This window comes from Panthera onca, chromosome B4 (genome assembly GCF_046562875.1).
Source record: "Panthera onca isolate mPanOnc1 chromosome B4, mPanOnc1 haplotype 2, whole genome shotgun sequence".
NCBI classification, from domain to species: Eukaryota; Metazoa; Chordata; class Mammalia; order Carnivora; family Felidae; genus Panthera; species Panthera onca.
This window is the reverse complement of record NC_138345.1, coordinates 15,840,431-15,865,235: the sequence shown is the minus strand read 5'-3', so window position 1 is coordinate 15,865,235 and position 24,805 is coordinate 15,840,431. Positions and strand designations below refer to the sequence as shown.

The 24,805-nt window shown below is 44.9% G+C and overlaps 1 protein-coding gene across 1 annotated transcript; it reads right to left on the bottom strand.

Annotated features, from left to right (window-relative positions):
* Nucleotides 1-17,305: 17,305 nt before the first annotated feature.
* Nucleotides 17,306-24,795, bottom strand: VIM (vimentin). The gene is made up of 9 exons (XM_060659547.2): nucleotides 24,005-24,795; nucleotides 23,282-23,342; nucleotides 20,860-20,955; nucleotides 20,611-20,772; nucleotides 19,950-20,075; nucleotides 19,501-19,721; nucleotides 18,990-19,033; nucleotides 18,524-18,609; nucleotides 17,306-17,675 (listed from the first exon to the last, which is right to left on the bottom strand). The coding sequence occupies exons 1-9, from the start codon at nucleotides 24,778-24,780 to the stop codon at nucleotides 17,634-17,636; spliced, it is 1,614 nt and encodes a 537-aa protein (XP_060515530.2). The 5' UTR covers nucleotides 24,781-24,795; the 3' UTR covers nucleotides 17,306-17,633.
* Nucleotides 24,796-24,805: the final 10 nt, after the last annotated feature.

The window sequence follows — 24,805 nt, the reverse complement described above, 5'->3', positions numbered from 1 at the left end:
CTGGGGTCCTAAATTAAAGCAGAAAAGATGAAAAAGAAATCAGATGAAGAACAGTTTGCCAGTTTTCCAGAGATAGAAAAACCAATACTTTTTTATCTTCTTACCCTTTCGGAAAATCTTGGGCAGAATTCTTTTTTTTTTTTTTTTTTTTTCCCAAAATGATCATTGCCTTCCGACCAAACCCATTTCCGGGAACCCCATAAGCTATGCGTAAGATATGCCACCTTCGTGAAATTCAGGGGTGAACTTTTTTTAACGCTTAGGCTATAGATGCAGCATTTACCCTGCACGTGAAGTGAAAGAAAAGGCTCAGGCAATCACACCTCTTCAGGCCTCGCTTGAGGCTGGCCCTGTGCTGAATGCCTTTAAATGCATTTGTCTTTCGGAGAAAGGAGTTTAAGGGCAAGAGAGAAAGATGATTTGGAATAACCAGGGTGCAAAAGGCCTGCTTGAGTTTACAGCTTTTTTTTTTTCAAAATTAAAAAAGAATTTTGTTTTTAACATTTATTTATTATTGAGAGACAGAGACAGAGCATGAGCAGGGGAGGGGCAGAGAAAGGGAGACACAGAATCCGAAGCAGGCTCCAGGCTCTGAGCTGTCAGCACAGAGCCCGATGGGGGGCTGGAACCCACGAACCGCAAGATCATGACCTGAGCTGAAGTTGGACGCTTAACCGACTGAGCCACCCAGGCGCCCTGAGTTTACAGCTTTATTGCAAGGTGGAGGGTATAATCTTAAACTAGAGAACAATCTTTCACATGCTTCCCCTCCCTAAAGCACATTTCTGTTGAGGCAGCTAATGGTCCTTAAAACGTCTCATCAAGGAAGCCGCAGAACATTTTTAAAATGTAGAGTTGTTTTTCCTTTCTTTTTTCCAGGTAAGAAACACTTGACATTTAGGAAATGTGGTTCTAAATTCACGAAGCACATAGCACTTTTCCACTAGCTCACGGTCTTGCGGGGTGCCAGTCATGTGCGTAAATATATCTTACTGAACAGAATTTCATTTATGAATGTGGTACATTTTTAGAAGGGGACATTAATGCCCGATTCACGGAGAGTGAGGCGGGATTCAAATTAAACATCTGAAAGGAAGAGTAACTACTTTTGAATTCCTTACCCTGCCTTTCTTAGTCCTCATGTAACTTGCACCATTATGAACTATAGTTTGAACTGTATTCGCTCTGTATTCCCAAGAATTTTGGCAGCAGCCTTAGCAAAGAAGAAAGAGCAAAGGGGATGCTGACATCGCCAGTGATGAGGCCACGACTGTTCTTTCCTATCATTCGCTGCGGACCTGACCTCCAAGCCGAGTCTTGGTTCCCTGAGTGCTCCTCGCTAGCAAGAGGAAAGATCTGGGTGGGTGACGTCAGTAGAAAGATTTCCAGAGCATGGGGGATTTCCTAAAAGGGAGGATAGGGAACTAATAAAAGGGTAGTTTGGATGTTGGACAACCCCTTGGATGGCCTATATCCCCAACACTCAAGGACAAGCTTAGCTACGAAGGAGAATGTAATATATTCTCACATTTCATACCGTCTCTTTTCCTCTGTCGGTGACTGCCACCCTGATGCCCAATTAAAAGAAAAGAATACTCTTGGACATTATCTAGCTCAAAGTCTCCCTTTTATAGTTAAAGTGAAATTCTGGGAAAGTGTGGCTGGCCCAGCATCACCCCCAGAAAGTAGCAGTGTCAGGACTTGAACTCCTGTCTTCCGAGCCCGCCAAGAGTGCCCTTATCTATCAGTCATGGAGTCACAGTCCTTCAATGTTAGGTTGCAGTCTGAGCAGTGAAAATATGGAGCATTTGTTAATGTGGCTCACTTAACTAGTATTTTTTTGCTCCACAAATCTCTTTGACAATTTCCAAGAGATGAACTTTTTGTTTTTGTTTGGTGTGTTTTGCCATCTTCATGGACCTAGACAACTTGCCTACTCTCTGAGCCTCTTTACCTGCACAAAAACGCAAATATGGCCACCTGCCCACGTAGGACATTGTCATACAGAATAATTGTGATGGTGTGTAAGGAAAGCCTTCTGCATACTTTAAAAAATTACATATGATTTTAAAATAATTTAAAATACAACTTAATTGGTTACAATAATTAATTGGTTATAATAATAATGAGCTTTTATTTTTTTTAAATATTTTCTTATTTTATTTTTGAGACAGAGAGAGACAGAACATGAATGGGGGAGGGTCAGAGAGAGAGGGAGACACAGAATCGGAAGCAGGCTCCAGGCTCTGAGCTGTCAACACAGAGCCTGACACGGGGCTCGAACTCACAGACCGTGAAATCATGACCTGAGCTGAAATCGGACACTCAACCGACTGAGCCACCCAGGCGCCCCAGTAATGAGCTTTTAAAACCTGATTTTCAGGGCACCAGGTGGCTTCATCGGTTAGGCGTCTGACTCTTGGTTTTGGCTCAGGTCATAATCTCAGGGTTTGTGAGTTCGAGCCCCATGTTGGGTTCTCTGCTGACAATATGGAGCCTGCTTGGGATTCTCTCTCTTCCTCTCTCTCTGCCCCTCCTTTGCTCACAAACACTCTCTCTCTCTCTCTCTCTCTCTCAAAATGAATAAACTTAAAAAATAAATAAAATAAAACCCCAATTTTCACAGTTACCTTTTGACCTATAGGAAGGACCACAATTCCTGCCTCCATTTTGTATTTTATTAGCCCAGTGAGATTAATTGATTTGCTTAAGATGAGGTGTATCTACAGATCTTCCTCAGCTTATGATGGGGTTGCATCCTAAGCCGAAAATATCCTAAGTCGAATTGCATTTAATACACCTAACCTCCTGAACATCATTGCTTAGCCCAGCCTACCCTAACCGTGCTTGGAACACTTACATTAGCCTACAGTTGAGCAAAATCCTCTAACACAGAGCCTATTTTGTAATAAAGTGTTGACTATGTCATGTAATTTGTTGAATACAGCACTGAACATAAAAAACAAAATGGTCGGATGGGTACAGAATGGTCATAAGCCCACCAGTCGCTTGCCCCCGCGCTGGCAGGTTGACTGGGGTCTGTGGCTTGCTGCCCTGCCCCGCGTCACGGGAGAGAGGATCCTCCCACATATCGCTAGCCCGGGAAAAGATCCGAATTCAAAATTCAAAGTACAGCTTCTGCTAAACGTGTATTGCTCACACGCTGTCCTAAAGTCAAAAAATCATAAGTTGAATTGTAAGTAGGGGACCGTGTGTAGGTAGAAAACTCAGGAGAACAAAGAGCTCTACAGCTCAAGTCTGATCTCAGATACAGTGTGTTGTTGTTGTTTTTTCTCTCACTGATATTAATAGCAACTGATTTCATGGCCTTAGTATGTATCAGTTTAACTCACATTTCTAGTCCTCCCAGCAGCCCAGTAAATTATAATTCCCCTCTTGTGCAGATGGACCCAGAGGCCCGGAGATGGTGTATAGCTTTGATCTCAGCTGGTAGTGGAACTAGAATTTGAACCCACATCTTGCTTCCTCCCAAACCTGCTTCTGTGATGTCCCACGGCCTGTTCTAACACACTGTTCCCTAAAGTAGCAGTACTATATATAAAAAAAACAAAGGAGGGGCACCTGGGCGGCTCAGTCAGTTGAGCGTCCTGCTCTTGGTTTGGCTTAAGTTATGATCTTGCAGTTTCATAGGTTCGAGCCCCATGTCAGGCGCTGTGGTACTAACACAGAGCCTGCTTGGGATTCTCTCTCTCTCTCTCTCTCTCTCTCTCTCTCTCTCTCTCTTTCTGCCCCTCCCCTGCTTGCACCCTCTCTGTCTCTCTCAAGATAAATAAAAAAACTTAAATATATACGTCTTAAAAAATTTAAAAAAAACTAAAAAACAAGGGAAATGAGAGCCGGGCTGTTTTCTCATGAGAACAATAATAGTACTATCATGTATTGAGCAGCACATGTGCTAAGGCCTTATCTGTGTTACCTGGATTAGCTTTCCCAATATAGGCTGAGAAATCTAAGGCCTAGACAAGATAGGGAACTTGCCCGTGACCTCACCGGTGGCAGGTGGCAAAGCCAATAGGCAAACTCACCTGTGACTCTGAATTGCTCATCATTGTCAGAGCCTGCAGAAAGGCTTGAGCTGCACCCCAACAAATTAACTGCTGGGCTTTCAGTCACAGAACCCCCTTTTAAAGGGTGGTTTTGATTCAGAACCCCACATGCCTCGTCTCTCTTATAAGAAGCAGAATCCATACATTGGAAAGGCACGAGAAGCAACGTTTTCCATTTTTCTACATCAGCCAAATTCTTCCTGGCCCAGCGATTTCTTGTGCTCTCTTCGTCCATGTACTGGGATGTCTGCAAGTTTCGGAGCGATTTACCCTTCCGGAAAAAAAGCCCCTCAGAAAAGGCGGCAGTGGAGAGAGGCCATTTCAACACTCCTGACCACCAGGGGGCAGTGGACACATGTGTCCTTGCAACTCGCCGTGGTCCCGCGGGAGCAGCTCCATCACCTGGGAGTTTGCTAGAAATCTGGTACGAAAGACTCCTCCCTGACTGACGCGTCAGAACTTTCATTGTAACAAGATTCCCTCGTGATTTGTGTGCAAATTAAAGTTTGAGAGGCGCTCTCCGAAATCATAGCTTGGTCATCAAGAACCAAATGGTCCCACTTTTTTCCTGTTTTTTTTTTTATTATTATTTAAATATGATGACAACCCCATGGAGTATTTTATGTGAGCAAAGCATTTTGTGTTAATTGCCTCAAACTACCATTGGGGAGGAGGCATTCTTAATCCTCTTTTCAGCTGAGAAGACTGACATTCCGAGAGAGTAAGTAATGCAGTAGAAATTACAAAGCCAAATGGTGGTTTCTAGACCGGAAACATAGGTGTATCTTTTGATTAAGCAACACTACTTCCCGTCATTCCTGCTGCTTTTTAAGGCACCGTTTTCAGGAGGTACGTTTTGGGATCACGAGAAAGAAAGGAATTTGGTTTATTTTACTGTTGCCTTGGCTGTGCTTCTCGCTGGCTGAATGTTCAGGTGAACGGATTTAGTCAATGATTCTCTGGCAACAAAAGGACCATAACAAATACCAGAAAAGTTGAAAACTATTCTTAATAGCTGTAACAAATTTATGTTTTACTTAAGGAGTTCTGAGTTTTGTCTGTTGGCTTTTAATCCCTCCAATCCCATTACAGCTAAATGTGGCCCTTGGAAAAGTCCTGTGACTTCTAGACCCACCAGTAGATGTCAGTATTTCTTTGGACACCACAATGACCTCTTAGGTTTTGCCTCACCTTTCTTTGTCCAAGCGATCAATGGTCTTTGAAGAAGGGACCTCTGTCCCTTCTTCTACATTTTACTTGGCTGGAGGATTCCTCTTAGGTATCGCCAAGGGTGTTCATGACCTAAACAGGATTTTCTGTGTCTCTCTCTCTTTGTGTATCTCTCTCCCTCTCTCTGTCTCTCTTTGTCTCTCTGTCTCTCTCTCTCTGTCTCTCTCTCTCTGTCTCTCTCTCTCTGTCTCTCTCTCTCTGTCTCTCTGTCTCTCTCTCTCTCTCTCACACACACACACACACACACACACACACATTTTTAGGAGGAAGACCCAAACAGAGGATTTTCTCCCAAGGAGATCTTTCTGTTCAGAGGTGGGGAAAACACATCTGAGGATACTAAAGCCAGATTTCATCAAGACCTCTGGCTGGCAAATCAAGCCGACTCCACTCGCCAGGAGTTAAGCAACTACCACCATGCTAAGCACCAATCCAAAAAGAATTGCCCTCTGAAGAAAGTGACTTAGAAACCTGCGGGACAGACAGCTCCCTTTGAGTACTTCTATCAGTTAGTCGGGTAAGACCATAGCCTTCCACCAAGGCTTTATTTATTTCTCGAATAATATCTTACATGCAAATATTTTCTGGAGCCTGTTTCTCAGCTTTATTAAATGTGTAAGAAGGCTGAATAATTTATCAGGTTAATGGAAGACTAGGATTTAAGTCGACGTGCATTTGATTTTAGACGCTGGTGTTTGATTTGTGTGGCTTTTTCATGTCCCTACCAGGAGTGCATGTGCTAATAACAATTAGACTTTTCCCAGCTGAGAGCTTTTTCTTGTTTGCTTTCCAGAATCGTTCTGCCACGGTCTTTTTTTTCTTTTCTTTCTTTTTTTTTTTTTTTTTTTTACCTTTGCTTTAGATTAACTGCACAAAATCATTTGACAGGTACCTGAAGGGACTAACTCCCCTGACAAGGCAGGTCATTAGTAGCTTCTTGGTGAGAAACGCATCTTGAGAGGGGTTAAATAAGAGACACACTTTCTGAGTCATTAGATGCTAGACAGGTTAAGATCTCGGAAAAATATGCTGTAGCATTCACTTTGGCACGAGGTAATGACTTAATGGTTCTCTAGATTTCTGATACTCTGCGTGGAACAGTTAAGCCCTCCTGAGGCCTGATTAGCAAACAGTTGTACTTTGCAAAAGAGGATGTAAGCAGTTGTTGGCTGGGAAATTTAGGAGTGCTAGAACATCATTCACAACGCCTGGTTGGTAATTAAGCAGAGATGGAGATTGATGGTGAGAGCCATCCCACTTGAGAAGTTCGGAGATGGAGCTAGTTTAGTATTTCTCAGAACTTACCAATTTAGCAGCCAGATTTGGGGGTTTTGTTGTTCTTGTTTCCGTTAGCCTCCTGTCGTGGTTGAGAGCACACACTTTGGAGCTGGACTCAAATCTCAGCTCATTTCTTCTCATTGGAGGATCAGAAGAATCTTTGCAGATTCTGTGGCATCTGAGGAAAGGTTCTTCCTTGACAAGAATTATTGTGTGGTCCTGGGTGAGGTGAACCATGGAGGTCCTGAACTCCCCTCAGGAAAACTCGCTATAGAACATGGCTGATTGTCTCAGGCTGTCACACGTTGGGACCCACTTCTGTCTTCATTCCCAACCACTGCTGCCACTAGGCTATAGCCAGCCTAATCCTGTCTTGGCTTCTACTTCTTGGAAGACCTGAACAGAGAGTTGGGACCAGGAAGAGTTAGAGAAAACAGGTGGTAAGATGAATTCTGCAGGGCGGGACGGATGGTAGGTGAGACAGACACAGAGCTGGTTTTGTTACCGGGCCTTTAATATGGGATGTTTAAAAAGGATGGGGCCACGAGGGGTCCCTCAACCATTAGAAGCCAAGGAGCCAGAGTTACCCATAATGACTGGTGAAGTTGGGAGGGCAGCCACAGTGGCTTGACCCACGGGAGGCTGTGGAAATGGTTAACAGACCCTGGCTCCCTTACAGGCAAAATAGCCGATAGCGTCTTTCTTAATTTCTACAACCGGAAGGAGGCAAGAATGAAGGAGCAGAAGGCAATCACCCAATAAAAAGTTTGGACGCCTCGCTCACTTCTGAGCCAGCGTTCAAGGTCTAAAACATATGGACTCTAGAGACTGAGACCAATAGCATAGCTGGCTGGCCAAGGGCCTAGAAAGAGAAGGTCTGGACGATTAAAGAGGGCCGGGATAGAGATGCACAAAGTGTGAAGATTTTTTGTAGCCCATATTAATGCCCACCCCAAGGCATCTCACCACCAAAAGAGACACTGAACCACCGAGTAGATAAAATGATTCAGCCAGTTGACGTTAGCCAGCCATGGTTGTCAATCACTCTGGAACTAGAACCATGGACACATGAATAGGGTGGCCACAATGGCAGCTTCGAGGCTACACACGGGCCCAGTTGCAGGGATACCTTTCCCAACAACAGTCCAGCTACTGCTGAATCTGATTAGTACATTCAAGACAGTCTGACTGCCCTCGGCCACGTGGTAGCTTTGGGGATCCTGTGTCCTTAAAATGCATGCCTCTCTCTCTTCTGGGCAGCTGGTTGAAAGCTCTCCTTCATCTTCTTAAGCTTTGGCCTAAAGATAGTAATCCATCCCTGGAAGGAACATATTTACAACCTATTTTTAGGACACACCAGAAAACACTATTCGAAACTCAACTTTGTGTTACTGTGATCGACTCAAACTTTATGAACCCAAACCTTCTTTACAGATATCTCTTTCAACGAAGGTCGATTAGCCAAATCATGTGAATGCAGAGTTACTTTGGAACAGCGACCTCGTCGTTTTTGTGATCAGCTGTTTTAGATGGTTCTTCCCATCACACAGTCTCACTTGTTATTGCTTTCATTGGAAACCATAAAAATCTCATCAACCCAGTATTATCAAGAGGACTTTCCGGTCAAGCCAAAAAATGTCATCATCCCATGGTACGGAAAGCCAGCATAGGTCTGAGTGTATCCAATTCTTGAGCAGAACAGACTGGAACTTCACGGATGACATTCTGCTTCAGCATTGCTCTGTCAGTTTGAAGCAAAAAAGAACTCAAATGGTCACTCGTGGGCTTTAAAGGTGACTACTCAGAACAGCCAGAATGATTTGCTGAAGCACATGGCAACTGGAACAAAAAATTGCCTGTTTCTGTCAAATCCCATAGGGAGAAACATCTTGAAATGTATTCTGCCTGGAGCTGATTGCATTGTTTCATGGGCAGTTCATCCTATCTACCACCTGGAGACAGCTTCAACATATCCATTTTTATTTCTTGCAGTAAACCATTTTATGATCAGTGAATCACATAGGGGAAGAGAGTTTATCGGGAGGTGGTGGGGAGAACATTCAGTTATGACTGCACCCGTAACCCTACACATGTGAGATTATACAGAGGTAGTTTGCGTTATCCATACCTAATTGGAATTGAAAGATGGGATTTGTGTGGTGTGGTGAAATAGACAATGAATAGGAACGAAAGGCTTCTGAGACTGTCAAACATAATGTAGGCTTCCTAGAGTTAATGTTAGACTATATATTTATAGAAAATAAATTTTGTTCAGATGTTGAGCAATTATGTATGGAATTTGTGCATTGTCAAAGAAATCTTTGGCAAGACATAAAGAGACATTAAAACCATCCAATCGTCATCTCTTTTCTCAAAGAGGCACCCACCCCTTCAAGTTCAGCAAGAAAGTGGCCAAAAAGAAAACATTGGGTCCATTGTACAAAAAGCCTTCAGAAAAATCTTTGGGTACATAATGGTGGCATCTCCCCTTACGTTGCTTTGCATTGTCCTCCCAAGCTTCCTAGGTAAAATCTGAAACCAGCACCCATGCGTGGAGGGCAGGGAGAGACCACAAAGAGAGGCAGACCACATCAGCTTCGTAGGTGGCAGTTTTAATAAGCAAGGGAACGTATGTACAAGGCTTGTCTTGGGAGCCCCAAGAGGAGTAGATCTCCACACCTGCCTGTCAACTACTCTTGAACATTTATACAGAGGTCTTAACTGGATATACCATCAGATAATCTCAACACCACATCACTCTCTTAAGGCTGTACTCTTCAGGCAGCTTCTGGGTGTAGGGAAGGCAAGCAGAATGTACATTGTAAGGACAGGGACGGGAGGGAGGAGATTCTGATGGCTGATGTTCAGCTCGTGGGTCAATTAGCAGTCACGTGTTCTCGCTGACCTCTCCCAACACCTTTAAGTGGTTTTCTCAAAATGATTTTCTTCCGGTTATGCATCTTAGAACAATACGAACTGTATCATAGAGCAAATTTCCGTATGTTTGGTGTCAGGGACTGAATGTTTGTGTCCCTTCAAAATTCATATGTTAAAAACCCTAAACCCCAATGTGATTGATGGTATTTGGGAGGGTCTTTGGTACCGGGGAGACTTTGAAGGTAATTAGGCTTAGATGAGATCATGATAGAGATGTCCTTACAGTGGGATTTGTGCCCTTATAAGAAGAGATCATACTGTGACGACACAGTATGCAGGTAGCTGTCTGAAAACCAGGAAGTGGTCCCTCACCAGTCCCAGCTTGTTTTTAGGCCCCTAACCTCCAGAACCAAGAAATAAATGTTTGCTGTTTAAGCCACCCAGTCTATGGCATTTTGTTATAGTAGCCCGAACTCTCTAAGGTACCTGGGTTATTTGGGGGTACTCTATTAATGTCTCTTGATGTCTATCTCTGCATCAATAGCACATTATTCTATTTTACGATTTCCCTACGTGGTAAGATATCTTCCCGTCTTGACATTCATCTCACTCAACTCATCGCAAAGAGGGTCTCATCTCTTCTCAGCCTTTTGCGTTTCTTTGTAAATGATTTGTGTGTAGATAGTTTTGGGTTTTCCAAAAAAGCAACACTATCATTTGCAATTAATGACAGTTTTCCCTCCTCTTTACATTGCTTTTTAGTTCTTTATTTTTTCCAATAGCACGATGCTGGATAGGAACGGGGTATCCTTGTTCTTGGTCTTAAAGGGAATAGTTATGTTATTTCACCATTGTTTTTTTATGTTTACTCCCGGTTTCTTCTAGCTACCTCATATCAATTTAAGAACGGTCCTTTATGTTACTGTTTTTAAAATGTTTTTATAATGATTAAATGTTGCATATTATGTAATTTTTTTCTGTTTGTATGGTTTTCCCCTTTAATATGTTAACATGTTAAATTATGCTAATTGATTTTTAATATTTAAGTAATCTTGTATTCCTGAGCCATACACAGCATTTATTATCTTTATATTTTTATACGTTTATATACATATATGGATTTTAAAAATATATTGCTAGATTTGTGTAGTGGCAAGGAAATACATCACTTGCATCTGCTGGTTCAGAAAGCGTAATTGAGTGATAGCCCCACTGCCAACCTTTTGCTCCCAAACCAATGACTGAACATACTGAAATAATAACACTGATCCATTCCCGTGGCACATGGGATTCATCTAGCCAGTGATTGACTTGAGGAGCACCCTATAGGCTTTGCTGGAACTTTCTTGAATCTGCCTTGCAGTCTGACACTATTCCTATTAGTCAGTCCTTCTGAGAAAGTCCTCTCCTTTCTCTGGCGTCAGACCTATAATGCAGCCTAAGGGCTCACCCGTCTATCCCTATATCTTTACACTTCTCCTTCACAACACATGTCTTGTACAGCTCGTCCCGCCTTTGGCTTTTCAAAGAAACTTAGCCAACCTAATCTGGTTTGTTGATGTTTCAGTAGGATATTCGCATCTATATCCATGAATAAAGTTGATCTGCAAATGTATTCATGTCCTATTTTGTATCTCTGCCTACTTTTAAAATTAAGGTTGTGCTCTCTTCATACGCTGCATTAGAAAATATTTCTTCATTTCTATGATTTCAAAGTGTTTGTTGTGATGCTTTGGAATTTGTACATTAAATGCTTGGTAGAATTCAATTGTTGGGAGATCTGTTCTTGATATTTTCTTTCAAGAAAAACCTCAAGTTTTCTGTATCTTCTTGAGCTAAGTTTTATTGGGACTACCCATTTCAACCCCAACAGAGGAGCTTGTGTGGCAGATGGTATTTTCCAAAGATGGCCACAGTATCTCTCATTCCACGTGTTCTTCTGTGTCGTGACCTTGCCACTCTCACACCAAAAAATAGAGTCTATTTGTCCACTGTTGACTTTGGGTGGTTTCTGTGACTTACTTGACTGATAGTTTATACTGGAAGCTATGCCGTGTTAATTTACAGGCACAGCCCTTATCAAAACCGGACATTTCTGTTTCCTACCTCTTAGCAGTGGGTCACACTGTAAGGATACTATCCTGATACTACGCTGTGAGAAGCCCACGCCTCAGATTATGAGACCATAGGAGGGTAAAGAAACCAAGGAGCACTGAGGCAAGAGGCATAATAACGAGATGCTATCTTCTATATCCTGTCCAGTTGAGCCTCCAGATGACCTAGCCTCGGCTACCAACTGACCGCAATTGCATAAATGATCCCAAGTGAACTCTCCCTAGCTGAGCCCAGTCAACCCAGAGAACCGCATATTGTTGGTTTAAGCTGAGTTTTGCAGGTGTATGTTTCCTAGTGCCAATAGACAACTTGAATATCTCCCCCAGTATAATAGCTGGAATACACACACACACCTCTTTGAATATGTTTGAGAGCAACCAACAGGGTCAAGAATTGAGATTGAGGGCTATACTCCTTAAGAGAAGAAAAGTATCCAAGGTAAAATCCACACTCATTTTTTCCTAAGAGGGTAATTTCTAAATGAGGGAGAACTCAAACATGGAATGGATTCCCATTAGGCTAAGGGGACAGAGATTCATTCCAGTTGTTGGCCATCTCAGAAGCTGCATTTATTTAGGACAAGACACCAAGAAGCCTACCAGAGACAGTAGGAGGGAAGCTAAAAAAAAAATGAGCAGAGAGTTCAGTGCTGGAGAAGCGTAGGCTAGAGTTTAAGCTCTGCCAAGGTGGGAGGGCTTTCATAAACACAGTTTATGACAAAGTTGAGTCTCAGAAATGTCCCCCACACTAGGGCTGAGAGATACACTTGAGAGGTAAGCAACAGTATTAAGATAATGGAGTTAAAATACACCAGCCCTCACAAAGGCTAAGATTAACCCTTCCCAGGATCAAGGTGATCCACTGATACTCTGTCTGTACAAAGAAAACTTTTCTTCCTCTTTAGAGGATGCGCATGCTGTCCAGAGCCTGAACGAGTATTCATTTAAGGATTTTCAGCATCCAGTTAAAAAATTATGAGGCATCCTAAGGACAGCACCAAATAATCACAAACCAAAAGAGAAAACAAACAATATGAACAAAGTCACATGTGATTCACATGTGACTCATGTCTTGACATTAGCAGACAAGGACGAAAAAATATCTATAACTATAATTCATATAACCAAGAAGGTAAAGGAGAAGACCGGAGAATTTCCATATGCTGGAGAGACAAGGCCCACACTGCGCTATGACCAGTATCAGGATTAGGATCCCCAGTCTGAACTCCGAGGACAGAACTTGCCCCTTCTCCATGTTGACTCCAGCTGAAGAGAACTAAATTGAACAGAAGTGCAGAAATGCACTTCTCACTGTTCTGGAGGTTGGGAAGTCCAAGATCAAGGTGCCAGCAGATCCAGTGTCTGGTGAGAGCCTTCTTCCTGGTTTGCAGAAAGCAACCTCACACAGTACCTGACAGAGCAGAAAGCAGAGGAGAGGGAAAGCATGTCCTCTGGTGTCTTTTCTCAAGGGCACTCATCCCATTCATGAGGGCTCTACCTCGTGAATTACCTCCCCAAATTAATTAATTAATTGATTGCCTCCCCCAGGCCCCACCTCCTAATGCCACCACACTGGGGTTTAGAATCTCAACATATGCAATTTGGGGGCACACCGGTCTTCAGTCAATAGCACGGTTCTTCTTCACTGCACTGATAGGCTATGTATGAACTCGGTAAAGAGGCTGACTTTGTGGTTGTACAGCCAGTGCCCAACACAGTGCCCGATACACCCAGGAGAGTTGAACTTTCCAAGAGAATGTAGCTTTATACTGGTCTGGGACTGTGGAAAATCTTCCGAGGAAAGCCTACTAAATGGTTCTGTTGCCTCTTCCACAGCTGTGGCTTTCCACAGTTCCCTGTTCACTTCCTACAGTGCCCTTAAAGAAGTGCTTGCCTTACACGATAGCTGTTTGTAGAAAGTCTCCGAAGGATTTGCCTCACACCGCTCTCCTCTTAGAGAGGGGAGTTGAAAAGGTGAAGAAGTTGAATAGTCCCAGACGGCCACAAATCTGTCATCAGTGTGTTAGCCATCGGTGACTTCGGAAACTTAGGGCCATTTGAAAATCTCTCTCACAGGCTTTATTTTGAAGACAGACGAGGAGAATGTTCTCCAAATGTTTAACTGGGACCCTGTTATGGGCTGAATTGTGTCCCCTCCCCGGGAGGCTCCCCTCCCCCACAGTTCCATAGTCGTATGTTGAAGTTCGAACCCCCAGTATGGTGGTACCTTAGCATGTGACCGTATTTGGAGATGGGGTCTTTAAAGAAGTAATGAAGGTAACATGTGGTCATATGGGTGGTCCCTAATCCAATGTGACTTGTCTCCTTGTAAGAAGAGGTTAGTTAAGGAGAGCCACCTCGGAATAAACCAACCTTGCCAACACCTTGATCCTGGAGCTCCAGCCTCCAGAACTGGGAGACGATGAATGTCAGTGGTTTAAGGCCCTCCCCCTCCAGTCTGTAGCATTTTGTTATGGCAGCCATCACAGCTGAAAACAGACCCTTTTCTTTTCAGCTGAAGCCTGGCAGCCTGCAGAGAAAGCCCTCTTGCAGGCATAGTGTTTGGTTTTTTCCTCGCTTTCTTTGGGAAAACAGGAGGGGAAGCCGGTGTTCTCCATGCCGTCCCTTCCCCCATCACCAGGCAACACTCACGGGTCACCACAGCCCAGTGAGGTTTCCTGGTCCCAGTGCTTTGTCAGAGGCTCGTCCCCGGAAACTGTATCCTCCATTAGGCGCCTTGCGACTAAATCAAACGTTTTTCTCATTCCCCGCCGTCTCTTCCATCCGTCACGACTGTGAGACAACTTAGCAGGACTCAGTTATCACCTGATTTCTGTGGGGTTCCCAGCACCCCCCCTCCCGGGTAAATTTCCCAGCCCTCACTTCATGTCACTGTTCCTTCACCCTGCCCCCTCCTTTTTTTTTTATCTCCATTAATCTCGGATTAATGTTAAATATAAAAGAACCGAGCATTAATCTTTGTTTCACCATAGGTGGTGAGAACATAGTTTCTTTTTATTAGTTTTTCAAAGTGGAAGATAAGAAAATGCTAGAAGTATAATTAAAAATAAAAAGAAAAAAGGCTTAAATAGATTTGAATTCCTATGAGGTGGGCCCCTACGAGGCTTTTCATTAGAGGCTAATTTCTGACAGTCCCAGATAAGGGACGCTGGCTCATCTTTGCCATTTTGGGGAGGTGATGTGAGAAAGAGCTGGAAGGGATTTTGAAGGCTGGGGAGCCCATGAGTCTCAAAGTAGAGGGGCAGAACTCCCTGTTACCCTGCTTCCTTTCCTCCCCGGGACAAAAACCATAGCGTGACTTTTTTTTTTAAATAATAATAAAAGGTCACATGTTTGAAGAAGACCAACATGGGGCTTATGTCTTCCCTGGATGACCCTCCTGAGCCAGAGGTGGAGGAGAAATGACAGAGGAGGCATGAAAAATAGGGTTAGGAGGCTGGGGGCATGGTGGTGGGAATGGCTAACGGACAGAAAACAAAACCAAGAGTCCAATAGCAAAAGCCTCTCAGGGCCCGAAGTCTTGGATGTTTGCTGTGTTAACTCGGATTGCACCGTTCAACACACCAGTTGTGCATATATGGGGGTTGGGGGAGGGACAGGCACGCTCAAGGATTCTCAGGGTAAACACCCTTTTCTGTAAGATTTACTGAATGAGGGGCGCCTGGGTGGCTCAGTCGGTTAAGCGTCCGACTTCGGCTCAGGTCATGATCTCGCGGTCCGTGGGTTCGAGCCCCGTGTCGGGCTCTGTGCTGACAGCTCAGAGCCTGGAGCCTGCTTCGGATTCTGTGTCTCCCTCTCTTTCTGACCCTCCCCCGTTCATGCTCTGTCTCTCTCTGTCTCAAAAGTAAATAAACGTTAAAAAAAATTAAAAAAAAAAAAGATTTACTGAATGAATACAGTTAGGAGTCTGAATAGGGCAGTCTTCATAAATAATGTTTAAACAACAAGACCATGGGGCAAACTGGGATATAGAGTCACCCCAGCTGGGGGTCATCTCCCCAGCCAAGCCTTTCTTTACTTGTGCGCGGCCCCCACAACAAAAGCGATGTCAATCGCAGCCAGTGTTTCTCAGCACACAATGTCTGGCACTGAGGCGGGCTTTGCACGCACTACCTACTATTCCCCTTGGCAACTCAAGAGAGGTAGAGGCGAATGCCTGAACGTTACAGCCAACGCCCGCCACATGATTCCTGGAGGAGAGGGGATCATATTATAGAGGAAATCCGGGAGGTCGAGAAGTACAGGGTTTTACCCAAAGGAGTTCCCCCCAGAACACACACACTACCAACCATTACGACTCCTTTGCCTCCAGGCAATACCCTCTGTCCCCCATTAAACAAATTTTTTTTGTGATGTTTTATTTATTTTTGAGAGAGTGCAAGTGGGGGAGGGGCAGAGAGGGAGACAGAGGATCCAAAGCGGGCTCTGCGCTGACAGTAGTGAGCCCGATGTGGGGCTTGAACTCACAAACCATGAGATTATGACCTGAGCCGAAGTCGGACGCTCAACTGACAGAGCCACCCAGGTGCCTCCCCGCCCCCAATTTAAGTTTATTTATTTTAAGAAAGAGAGAGTGTGGACGGGGAGGGGAAGAGAGGGAGGAAGTGAGAGAATCCCAAGCGGGCTCCGTGCTGTCAGTGCAGAGCCCCACACGGGGCTTGATCCCACAAACATGAGATCACGACCTGAGCCGAAATCAAGAGTTGGATGCTTAACCGAGCGAGCCACCCAGGTGCCCCAACCCTCTGTCTCCTGTTTTATCTCAACTCTATCCCTCTATCCATCCTCTGGGTCCTGAAGCTTCTCCCGACTGTACCATTTATTCTCACTGTTCCAGGTTTTGCAAGCTCATTACACTTAGTTAGCATCACTTTACCTTGTGATTCACAAGTATTAAACCCCTCAGCCAGAAGGTAGGGATTTTCCCTTATTTTCTGTCTGCAAACACCAAAGTCTTTAAAAATATCTATAGATAGAGGTGCCTGGATGGCTCAGTCGGTCAAGTGTCCGACTTCAGCCCAGGTCACGATCTCGCGGTTTGTGAGTTCTAGTCTCGCGTCAGGCTCTTGTGCTGACAGCTCAGACCCTGGAGCCTGCTTTGAATTCTGCGTCTCCCTCTCTCTGCCCCTTCCCAACTCACGCTCTCTCAAAAATAAACCAACATTTAAAAAGTACACTTATAGAGATCATATATATATATAGTTAGACACAGAAATGCAAGTGTCATTCGCTGAAACTTGACGGACCTGTCCCTTCCTGCCTCTTGCTAACAAAGATGCACCCGATGCACTGCCATTGCCATATATTCTAACTCCCGTGGGGGAGTCCGAGCTTCCCATATGCTGCATTCCCCCAGAAGTTTTCATTCAGCCTAAGTCTTTGGGTTTAGAAAGTCTGTTTGCTAGAATGAAATCACACCTGGCCATGGACCCTGCTGAACTCATCTTGTGAAAAGACCTGTCATTTTTGTACAAATTATTTTATGATAGATCGTCTATTTGTTAAGTTCAAATAATGTAACTGAAAAGAAGTGAAGTCTACCTGTAAATGACCCAGTTAAGAACTATACCTCAAGCATAGATAAGTTGGATTTATCAAGTTAGCCTAGATTTTTGTGACAAATGAACCAGTAGGACTAAAAAGTATTTGACTAACACATATATCCTCGTAAACTTTGGAGAACTGTGGGGATATTATCAAATAAGTAACACAGCCAAAGAGTTTTCCAAAGATTTATTGAAGCAGAAACAAGTTGGTCAGACACTTGTTGGAAAAAAGCAGTTTTAATGGTATTCAAAAATACTTTTTAAAAAGTATCCTAGCACAAGTTTTCTTCGTAAACTAGATTATGTTTGTAAACTTTTCTCTAAATCTTTTAAGAGTGTTGGTTCTTAAGAACTAAAGGTTATTCCTATTCCAAATCTATCTTGCGCTCCTGAAAAACTGCAGAAAGGCACTTGAAAGCTGTTTCTTTAAGATATGGATTTCTTTTTTTTTTTTTTTATTCTTGCTGGTAATATATTGCTGCACCGAGTCTGTGCAATCTTCACTCAAGGTCATCGTGATGCTGAGAAGTTTCATTGATAACCTGCAAAAAAATTCAAATTCAAATCAAATACGGTACTACATGCTAAAGATTCAGTTACCCCATTGAGCACGACAAAGAAAAATCCCTACGAAACAGAATTTATTGTGAAAACAGGCAGGTCATGTTGATTATACACAAGAAGGGTCCCAGCTAGAAGGGACAGATGCGTACGTAAGCCGCTCTTCACCTACAAGCAGATTAAGTATCCGATGGAATGTTAGCGTTTAAGAAAAGAAAACTGAACTATGTTTCTGAAGGATGCTGTGATCATCCTATGTAGCAAAGTTTAAAAGCAATGAAGGCATTCTAATTGTACAGAACGTACGCTTGAAGTTTATGGGCAAGGGAAGATTCCACGAAGGTTACAATAGATTTCGGCCATTTCTTTCGTGGCATAGGGAACGAACAAGAAATGAAGTGATCGTAGGGCATGTCCCTGCACTACGTCAAAGGACACAGGAGCATTGAGGAGGCACAGTCAGTAGGGAAGGCCATATGTCCGGTATCAAAACATTCCTGGGATTGAGGTTCTAAGGAAGGAGCTCATGAAACGAGTCTAGAAAGTAATGGAAAGAGGCTGTGCTCCCATTTTAAATTAAGGACCATAGAAAGAAATCCTTTATTTTGGACTATAGGTAGATTGCGATCTCACCTCCACATTGAGGAACCAAATAATTAGTTGGCTGGGGGTCATGCCAGGAGAAGAGGCCTATTCTCTTTTGAGGGGTCACGGGTGAAACGGAACCCCCCCCCAATTAACCAGGTGTATCTGAGATACAGACTTAGTGATTCACAAGGCTATCAATGCCGGCCTGAGATGATGCCGATTTTGAGTGAAAGATACCAACCTGTCCATCTCTGGTTTCGACCGTCTTAATCAGAAGTGTTCTTTTTGAGTGAGTGTCAACCAGAGGAAGTGAATCCAGATTGGTTTCTGAATAAAGAAAAAAGCCCCAAATGAGGAAAAAGGACATTTGAAAAAAACAAGTAACTGGCCAAAGAATTATGACTGTGGTTCATAATTGCTCAAAGTGCTGCTCCCAAAAGAATTCTAGAGACTGAATACCCGTTTGAAAGCCCAGCATCAAGATGGACTATTTCAGTTACACCCCAAAGGAAGAAGTCAATGTAGTTTAAATTTAACTGGAAGCACAGACTGTAAGCCAGTACTTGGATCGAAAAACTATGGATATTTTACAGGATTTTAATTTGTATGGCATTTCCAAGTATCATTTAACAAATGAGTGCTTTATCATGAACAGACTGGTTACAAAGCTGCTAAAATTTTTCAAAAAAGGGCAATCACATGCTTACCCCTCAGGTTCAGGGAAGAAAAGTTGGGAAGAGGCAGAGCGATCCTATAAAAAGATAAAAACAGTAAAATTTTTGGAAAACAGCTCAAACAATAAGGCACGAATTCATTCACTTCTTGTTTTCATCAAAGGAGACAATGTATTCCTGTAGTTCATGGCGTGAGGGATTTGCTTCAAACATATTTTACCTATGAGTGGTCTCATTAGTACATTTACAATCTTTTACCCCAAGTATCTTCTCCACAGGGGCGTGAACTGGAGGCTCACAGAGTGGGAAAAGCGTTGGCGCTCAGAGAGTTAAGAGTTCAAATCCCAGCTCTGCCCCTGACTAACTCTAACTTGGGCAAGTTACTAAACCTCCTGACCGAAGGTTCCGTATCTATAAAAAGTGGTCAGTAGCTACCTTGAAGATATGTTCCCAAGATGAAATGAGGTGAGGAATGTCAAATGAGTGACAGAATACCTAATACACGGTGGCTATTAATTCAGGCACACAAGCCCTCATGCCATACCTGCTCTCCTCGCCTTCCAGCAGCTTCCTGTAGGTGGCGATCTCAATGTCAAGAGCCATCTTAACATTCAGCAGGTCTTGGTATTCGCGAAGGTGACGAGCCATTTCCTCCTTCATGTTCTGAATCTCATCCTGCAGGCGGCCAATAGTGTCTTGGTAGTTAGCAGCTTCGACGGCAAAGTTCTCTTCCATTTCACGCATCTGGCGTTCCAGAGACTCGTTCTGCAGGGAGGAAGAAAGGCTCAAGTATTAGAACAATAAGGCCCGTGTAAGCTCAAATCTTCAGACCCCAAAGTGCTTTTTTGAACCCGTCCTGACAACTCATGGTCTTTGGACTAAAAAATCACTTTTTCTTCATTTGAAGTTTTGTTCAGATATCGCCATTAGCTCGGTCCATGTGGATGGTGCAGACTGGTCATGTTCCCTCTTTTACGGGGGTCTGATACTCACAGTCCCTTTGAGGGCGTCCACTTCGCAGGTGAGGGACTGGACCTGTCTCCGGTACTCATTTGATTCCTGCTTCGCCTGGCGCAGGGCATCATTGTTCCGGTTAGCAGCCTCAGAGAGGTCAGCAAACTGTCAAAAAACAAATCAAAAATGTAGACCCCCCCCCCAAGCGACTTGGTTTCCAATCCTCTAAGATTCTACCTTCCCCAGAAAACCGGCAGATCTTAAAGATGGTGACCAAACAAATAAACGACACATAATCCAAACCACGGTCCGTATTTTTAACTTCAAATCTCCTTGTCTCTCAGAATACGTCTGCATTCCTGTTCTGAAAAGCAGAGGGGGAGCGATGGAATGCTGACACTGATATGTTCAAGTAGAGACGTGATCTACTGCCCTCGTTCAAGGGTGGAGGTCAAGGGCATGGTGTTGGGAGTTACTTTGATGTAGGGTTAAGAAGGAGGGGTGGAAAAGAGAAGGCGTGAGTGATGGGGAGGCTGCAGCAACAAATTAAACTTGAACAAGAAGTTCAAGAAGTTTGAAGACGTTCAAGCCAGCTTTCTGACTGGAGCTAACGGGTATGTATAGGAATCACAGACGGGTGCAAGCATTTTCAGAGCAAAACACTCTTCTTTTGTTCTAGCCACACGGACTAGCGTCCTACCTTGGACTTGTACCATTCTTCGGCCTCCTGAAGGTTCTTGGCAGCCACGCTTTCATATTGCTGGCGTACATCCCGCAGGGCAGCGGTGAGGTCAGGCTTGGAAACATCCACGTCGATTTGGACGTGCTGGTCCTGGATCTGAGCCTGTAGCTCCTGGATTTCCTGAAGAAAGAACAGACAGGAGGTCGGTCAAGCCACATCTGGGGACAACTTCCCCCACATTCACCCACAAAAAGGGGCTCCACTTGCCTCATCGTGTAGTTTCTTCAAAAAGGCAATCTCTTCCTGCAAGGATTCCACTTTGCGCTCAAGGTCAAGACGTGCCAAAGAAGCGTTGTCAACATCCTGGTTGGAAAAGAGAAGAGACGGGCATTGGGGGGCTGCTGAAGCCCAAGGCCTGTCTCATGGATTCATTTTAAATTAATCACATGAGCTTAGTCTCTTCACTGTGAAGAGATTGTTGACAGATGTTATGACTTTTGCATTAGGTCCGTGAGTCACCCAGTACTATAACATACTCTTTCTTTGCTTCGTTAACTAATTTGAATTGTGACCCACTGTGTTGTGTTCTAGGTGGCCGATAAGCAATTTGGATGCAGATAAATGCTCAACTGCACAGGGCAAACCGTACTTCATCGGTCATTAAAATCCACATGACAGCATTTTTAAGATCTCTTTTTTTTATCATGTCGCGAGATAACGTGACGATCATAGGGATGGCCAGATCTCACTTCATTTATACCTGAGAGTACGCAGAACAGAAATTTGTGCTTTGAAAGTGTCGGTGTATCCATGAGCTCTCTTTTTTTTCTCTACTCAAACTTCTGAAACTTATCCTTAGAATTCAAAGTCAGTGTGTAGTCATCTGGCATTCAGGGTACAGGCTAGATTTATACTCCAACTCAAGACGTACACTGGCAAAGATTCAGTTCAGGCACGTAAGGAAACGAAATGTAAATTCTGGACTGTATTTTCTCTGCTTCCTCTCGTAGCACATCCTACAAGGGTGTGTCCGTCCCTTCCGTTGAGCACGGTGTAAATTCTGTTACTAGGTTTGTTTCAGAATGACTGCTCAAAATGCATGTAATGAAACTATGTGAAAAATTCTTGCCGCTCTGGCTCTCTTCTGTTTCCACCATTTGTAACCTGCTACGTCCCAAAGATTTTATGTCCCCTCGAGGAAACGTCACGAGAATCTTTACACCTCTTATTTTGTGAGCAACTGTACTCAGTGTACAGTTTATAGCATTAGTCTTCAAAGACACCTCTATCACCTTCATGGAAACGTGAATGAGGAATGAGTGACAACAAAAAACAGGCTTGGGCAAAATTCATTTTTGCTTGTTAAGCCCTAAAAGAGATGCAAAAGATAATTTACTGACCTCTATAAAAAAGTTCAACGGGGGACATTCTACTTCATTGATGAGACTATGAGGGATTTTACCTAATCCCTAAACAGGAGATCTTTCATAATAATATTGTTTCATATTAACTCACTGCTCTGCAGAAAATTTTATAGATATGATGATCATAAATGCTCGGTTACTAAAACGAAGCACACACTGCAGTGTTTAACTTAATCTGGTAAGTGTATTTCTGCTTCAAAATGTTATTCTAGACTATTCCTCGGAGAGCTTTTATAGCCATGCCAGTAAGTGCTCAGGGGAAGAAAACTATGCTGGCAGCTCTTCCTGCTTTTGAATTCTAATTTCAAGCTAAAAATCCTTTAAGTCTATCTAACTTTGGAGCAAAAAGCCCTTTACTGAAAATCCGTTCTTCAGCCTTAGGTTCTTGTGGAGGATGTGCTAAAGAATTTAAGAAACCAAATCAAGAAAGGCCTTTCAAAATGTGAATTATGATTGTAGCTTTAAGAATATACTTCACAAGTCTGGGCCAGAGATTAGATAACGGATGTTAGCAAATACTTGTGTCCGACTAGGACTGTGCTTACATCATTACATATTCAATAAGAATGCAGCCTGTTGCAAAGCTTCTCTGGGAACACAAAGACTCCTATTATTTCTGTCCTGAGCCACCACACTTGCCAGAATGTCTGTATCTACATTCCATAGTGAAGCCCGTAGAAACCATTAATACCTTTCAGCCCAGAGGACAGATGGCTCCTTTTCACCCTTATTAGATCACAAAATAGTTGTGCCTGGGGATAGTTCCATATAACTTTAAAGCCGCCATGGAACTTGCAGAGAAGAAAAGACACTTGCTGGCTTCCATCCAGTGAAACTAAGTTTCTTGTCCCCCTGTACATTTACATTTTAAAGTACAGGGCATAACTGTGCTTTCTGGTGGCCTTGTAAAAGTTAGCCAGCTTGACTTTAGCAAGCCTTTATCTACATCAAACTGTAACTTCAGAATCTGAATGCCAATGTGTTTCAAAAACAAAACGGAAAAAAAAATTTTTTTTTGAAAAAAAACGTCGAAACAAAGTAAAAAATCAAAGACTTTCTTTATGTCTTAAGGAAAGGCTTCACCCCATTCAAGGGTTTTCATTCGGACAATTTCCGATCTGCGGTCTTTCTGCCGCTAGGGGGCTTTGCGCACAGAAGTGAAGTTTTGCGCTCTCTAGACTTGGGTTGAGTAACTTTTGAGAATTGCCCGTGGGTTGATGGGGCGGGGTCCGGTGGCTGTGCAAGTGGGAACAGAATCTACAAACCTGTCTGAAAGATTGCAGGGTGCTCTCGGCTTCCTCTCTCTGAAGCATCTCCTCCTGCAACCTGAAACAGTCGCGCATTAACCAAAAGGGAACTGGGACCCCGCCAGGGGTGGGGCGGCCACACCCAACCACCACGTCGCGGCGCCGCGAGACGAGATCCGCTGCGCCACCTCTGCGGGCAGCCGGCGACTGCGGCTTTTAGGACTGCCGCCCTCCGCAAGTTTTGGCGGGACCTCGGCCCGCAGTGTGCAAAAGCAATCACGGCCGCCACGCCAGCCTGCACGGCGAACGCCCCCACCCCGCCTCCGAGGAACCTCTGCAATCCCTTTGTCTCGCTGCCTCCACACCCCTCCCCTCTTCCCTTCTCCCGCCCCATGATGGCTGCACGCCAGAAGGGGCCAGGAAACTTTCTCAAAGTTTGGGGGAGATCGCGCTCGTTGCTTTTAAGGGCCTTCGGCTACAAAGTGGTAGTTTTAAGAAATCTGTAACCTGAAGCGGGGTGTTCTTGGGCAATGAGTGGGGGGGGGGGGAGGGGAGAGGAAATGCGAACTGCAAGGTCTGGGTGCAGGGCGGGGCTGCGCCGCCGAAGCCACCGCCCCGCTCACCCGCTGTCCCCCAGACAGCCACCGCCCCAGCCACATCCCCAAGGGCGTGGCGGCTTCTCGCGGGGGCCCCGAACCCCCCTCCCTCCCTCCCGCAGCCCCGAGGTGGGCGCCGCCTTACTTCTCCCGGAGCCGCATGATGTCCTCGGCCAGGTTGTCGCGCTCCACCTCGACGCGGGCCTTGTCGTTGGTGAGCTGGTCCACCTGCCGGCGCAGCTCCCGCATCTCCTCCTCGTAGAGGTCCCCCAGGCGCGACTTGCCCTGGCCCTTGAGCTGCTCGAGCTCGGCCAGCAGGATCTTGTTCTGCTGCTCCAGGAAGCGCACCTTGTCGATGTAGTTGGCGAAGCGGTCGTTCAGCTCCTGCAGCTCCACCTTCTCGTTGGTGCGGGTGTTCTTGAACTCGGTGTTGATGGCATCGGCCAGCGAGAAGTCCACCGAGTCCTGCAGCAGACGCACACCGGGCACACTGCTCCGCAGGCGCACCGCCGAGGTGCGCGTGGCGTACGGGCCGCCCGGGGACGAGGCGTACAGGCTGCGGCTGGTGCTGGGGCGCAACGCGCTGCCCAGGCTGTAGGTGCGGGTGGACGTGGTCACGTAGCTCCGGCTGGAGCTCGGCCGGCTCCCGGTGCCGGGGCCGCCGAACATCCTGCGGTAGGAGGACGAGGACACAGACCTGGTGGACATGGCTGAGACGGTGGCGGTGGGCTGGGCGGCTGCGGCGGCGCGGACTGGCTCGGGGAGGACAGGCGAGCGAGGGCGCGGTGGGTGTGGGCGGTGGGAGCGCTGCTGCGTCTCTGGCGCGGGGGATCCCGGAGCGAGAGTGGCAGAGGACCGGGCCGGGCCGAGGGCGCAGTTTTTATAACCCGGTTGGGAAAGAGGGTCCCCTCCCACTGCCATCCCAGCCGCGGAGAGCGCCAGCCAA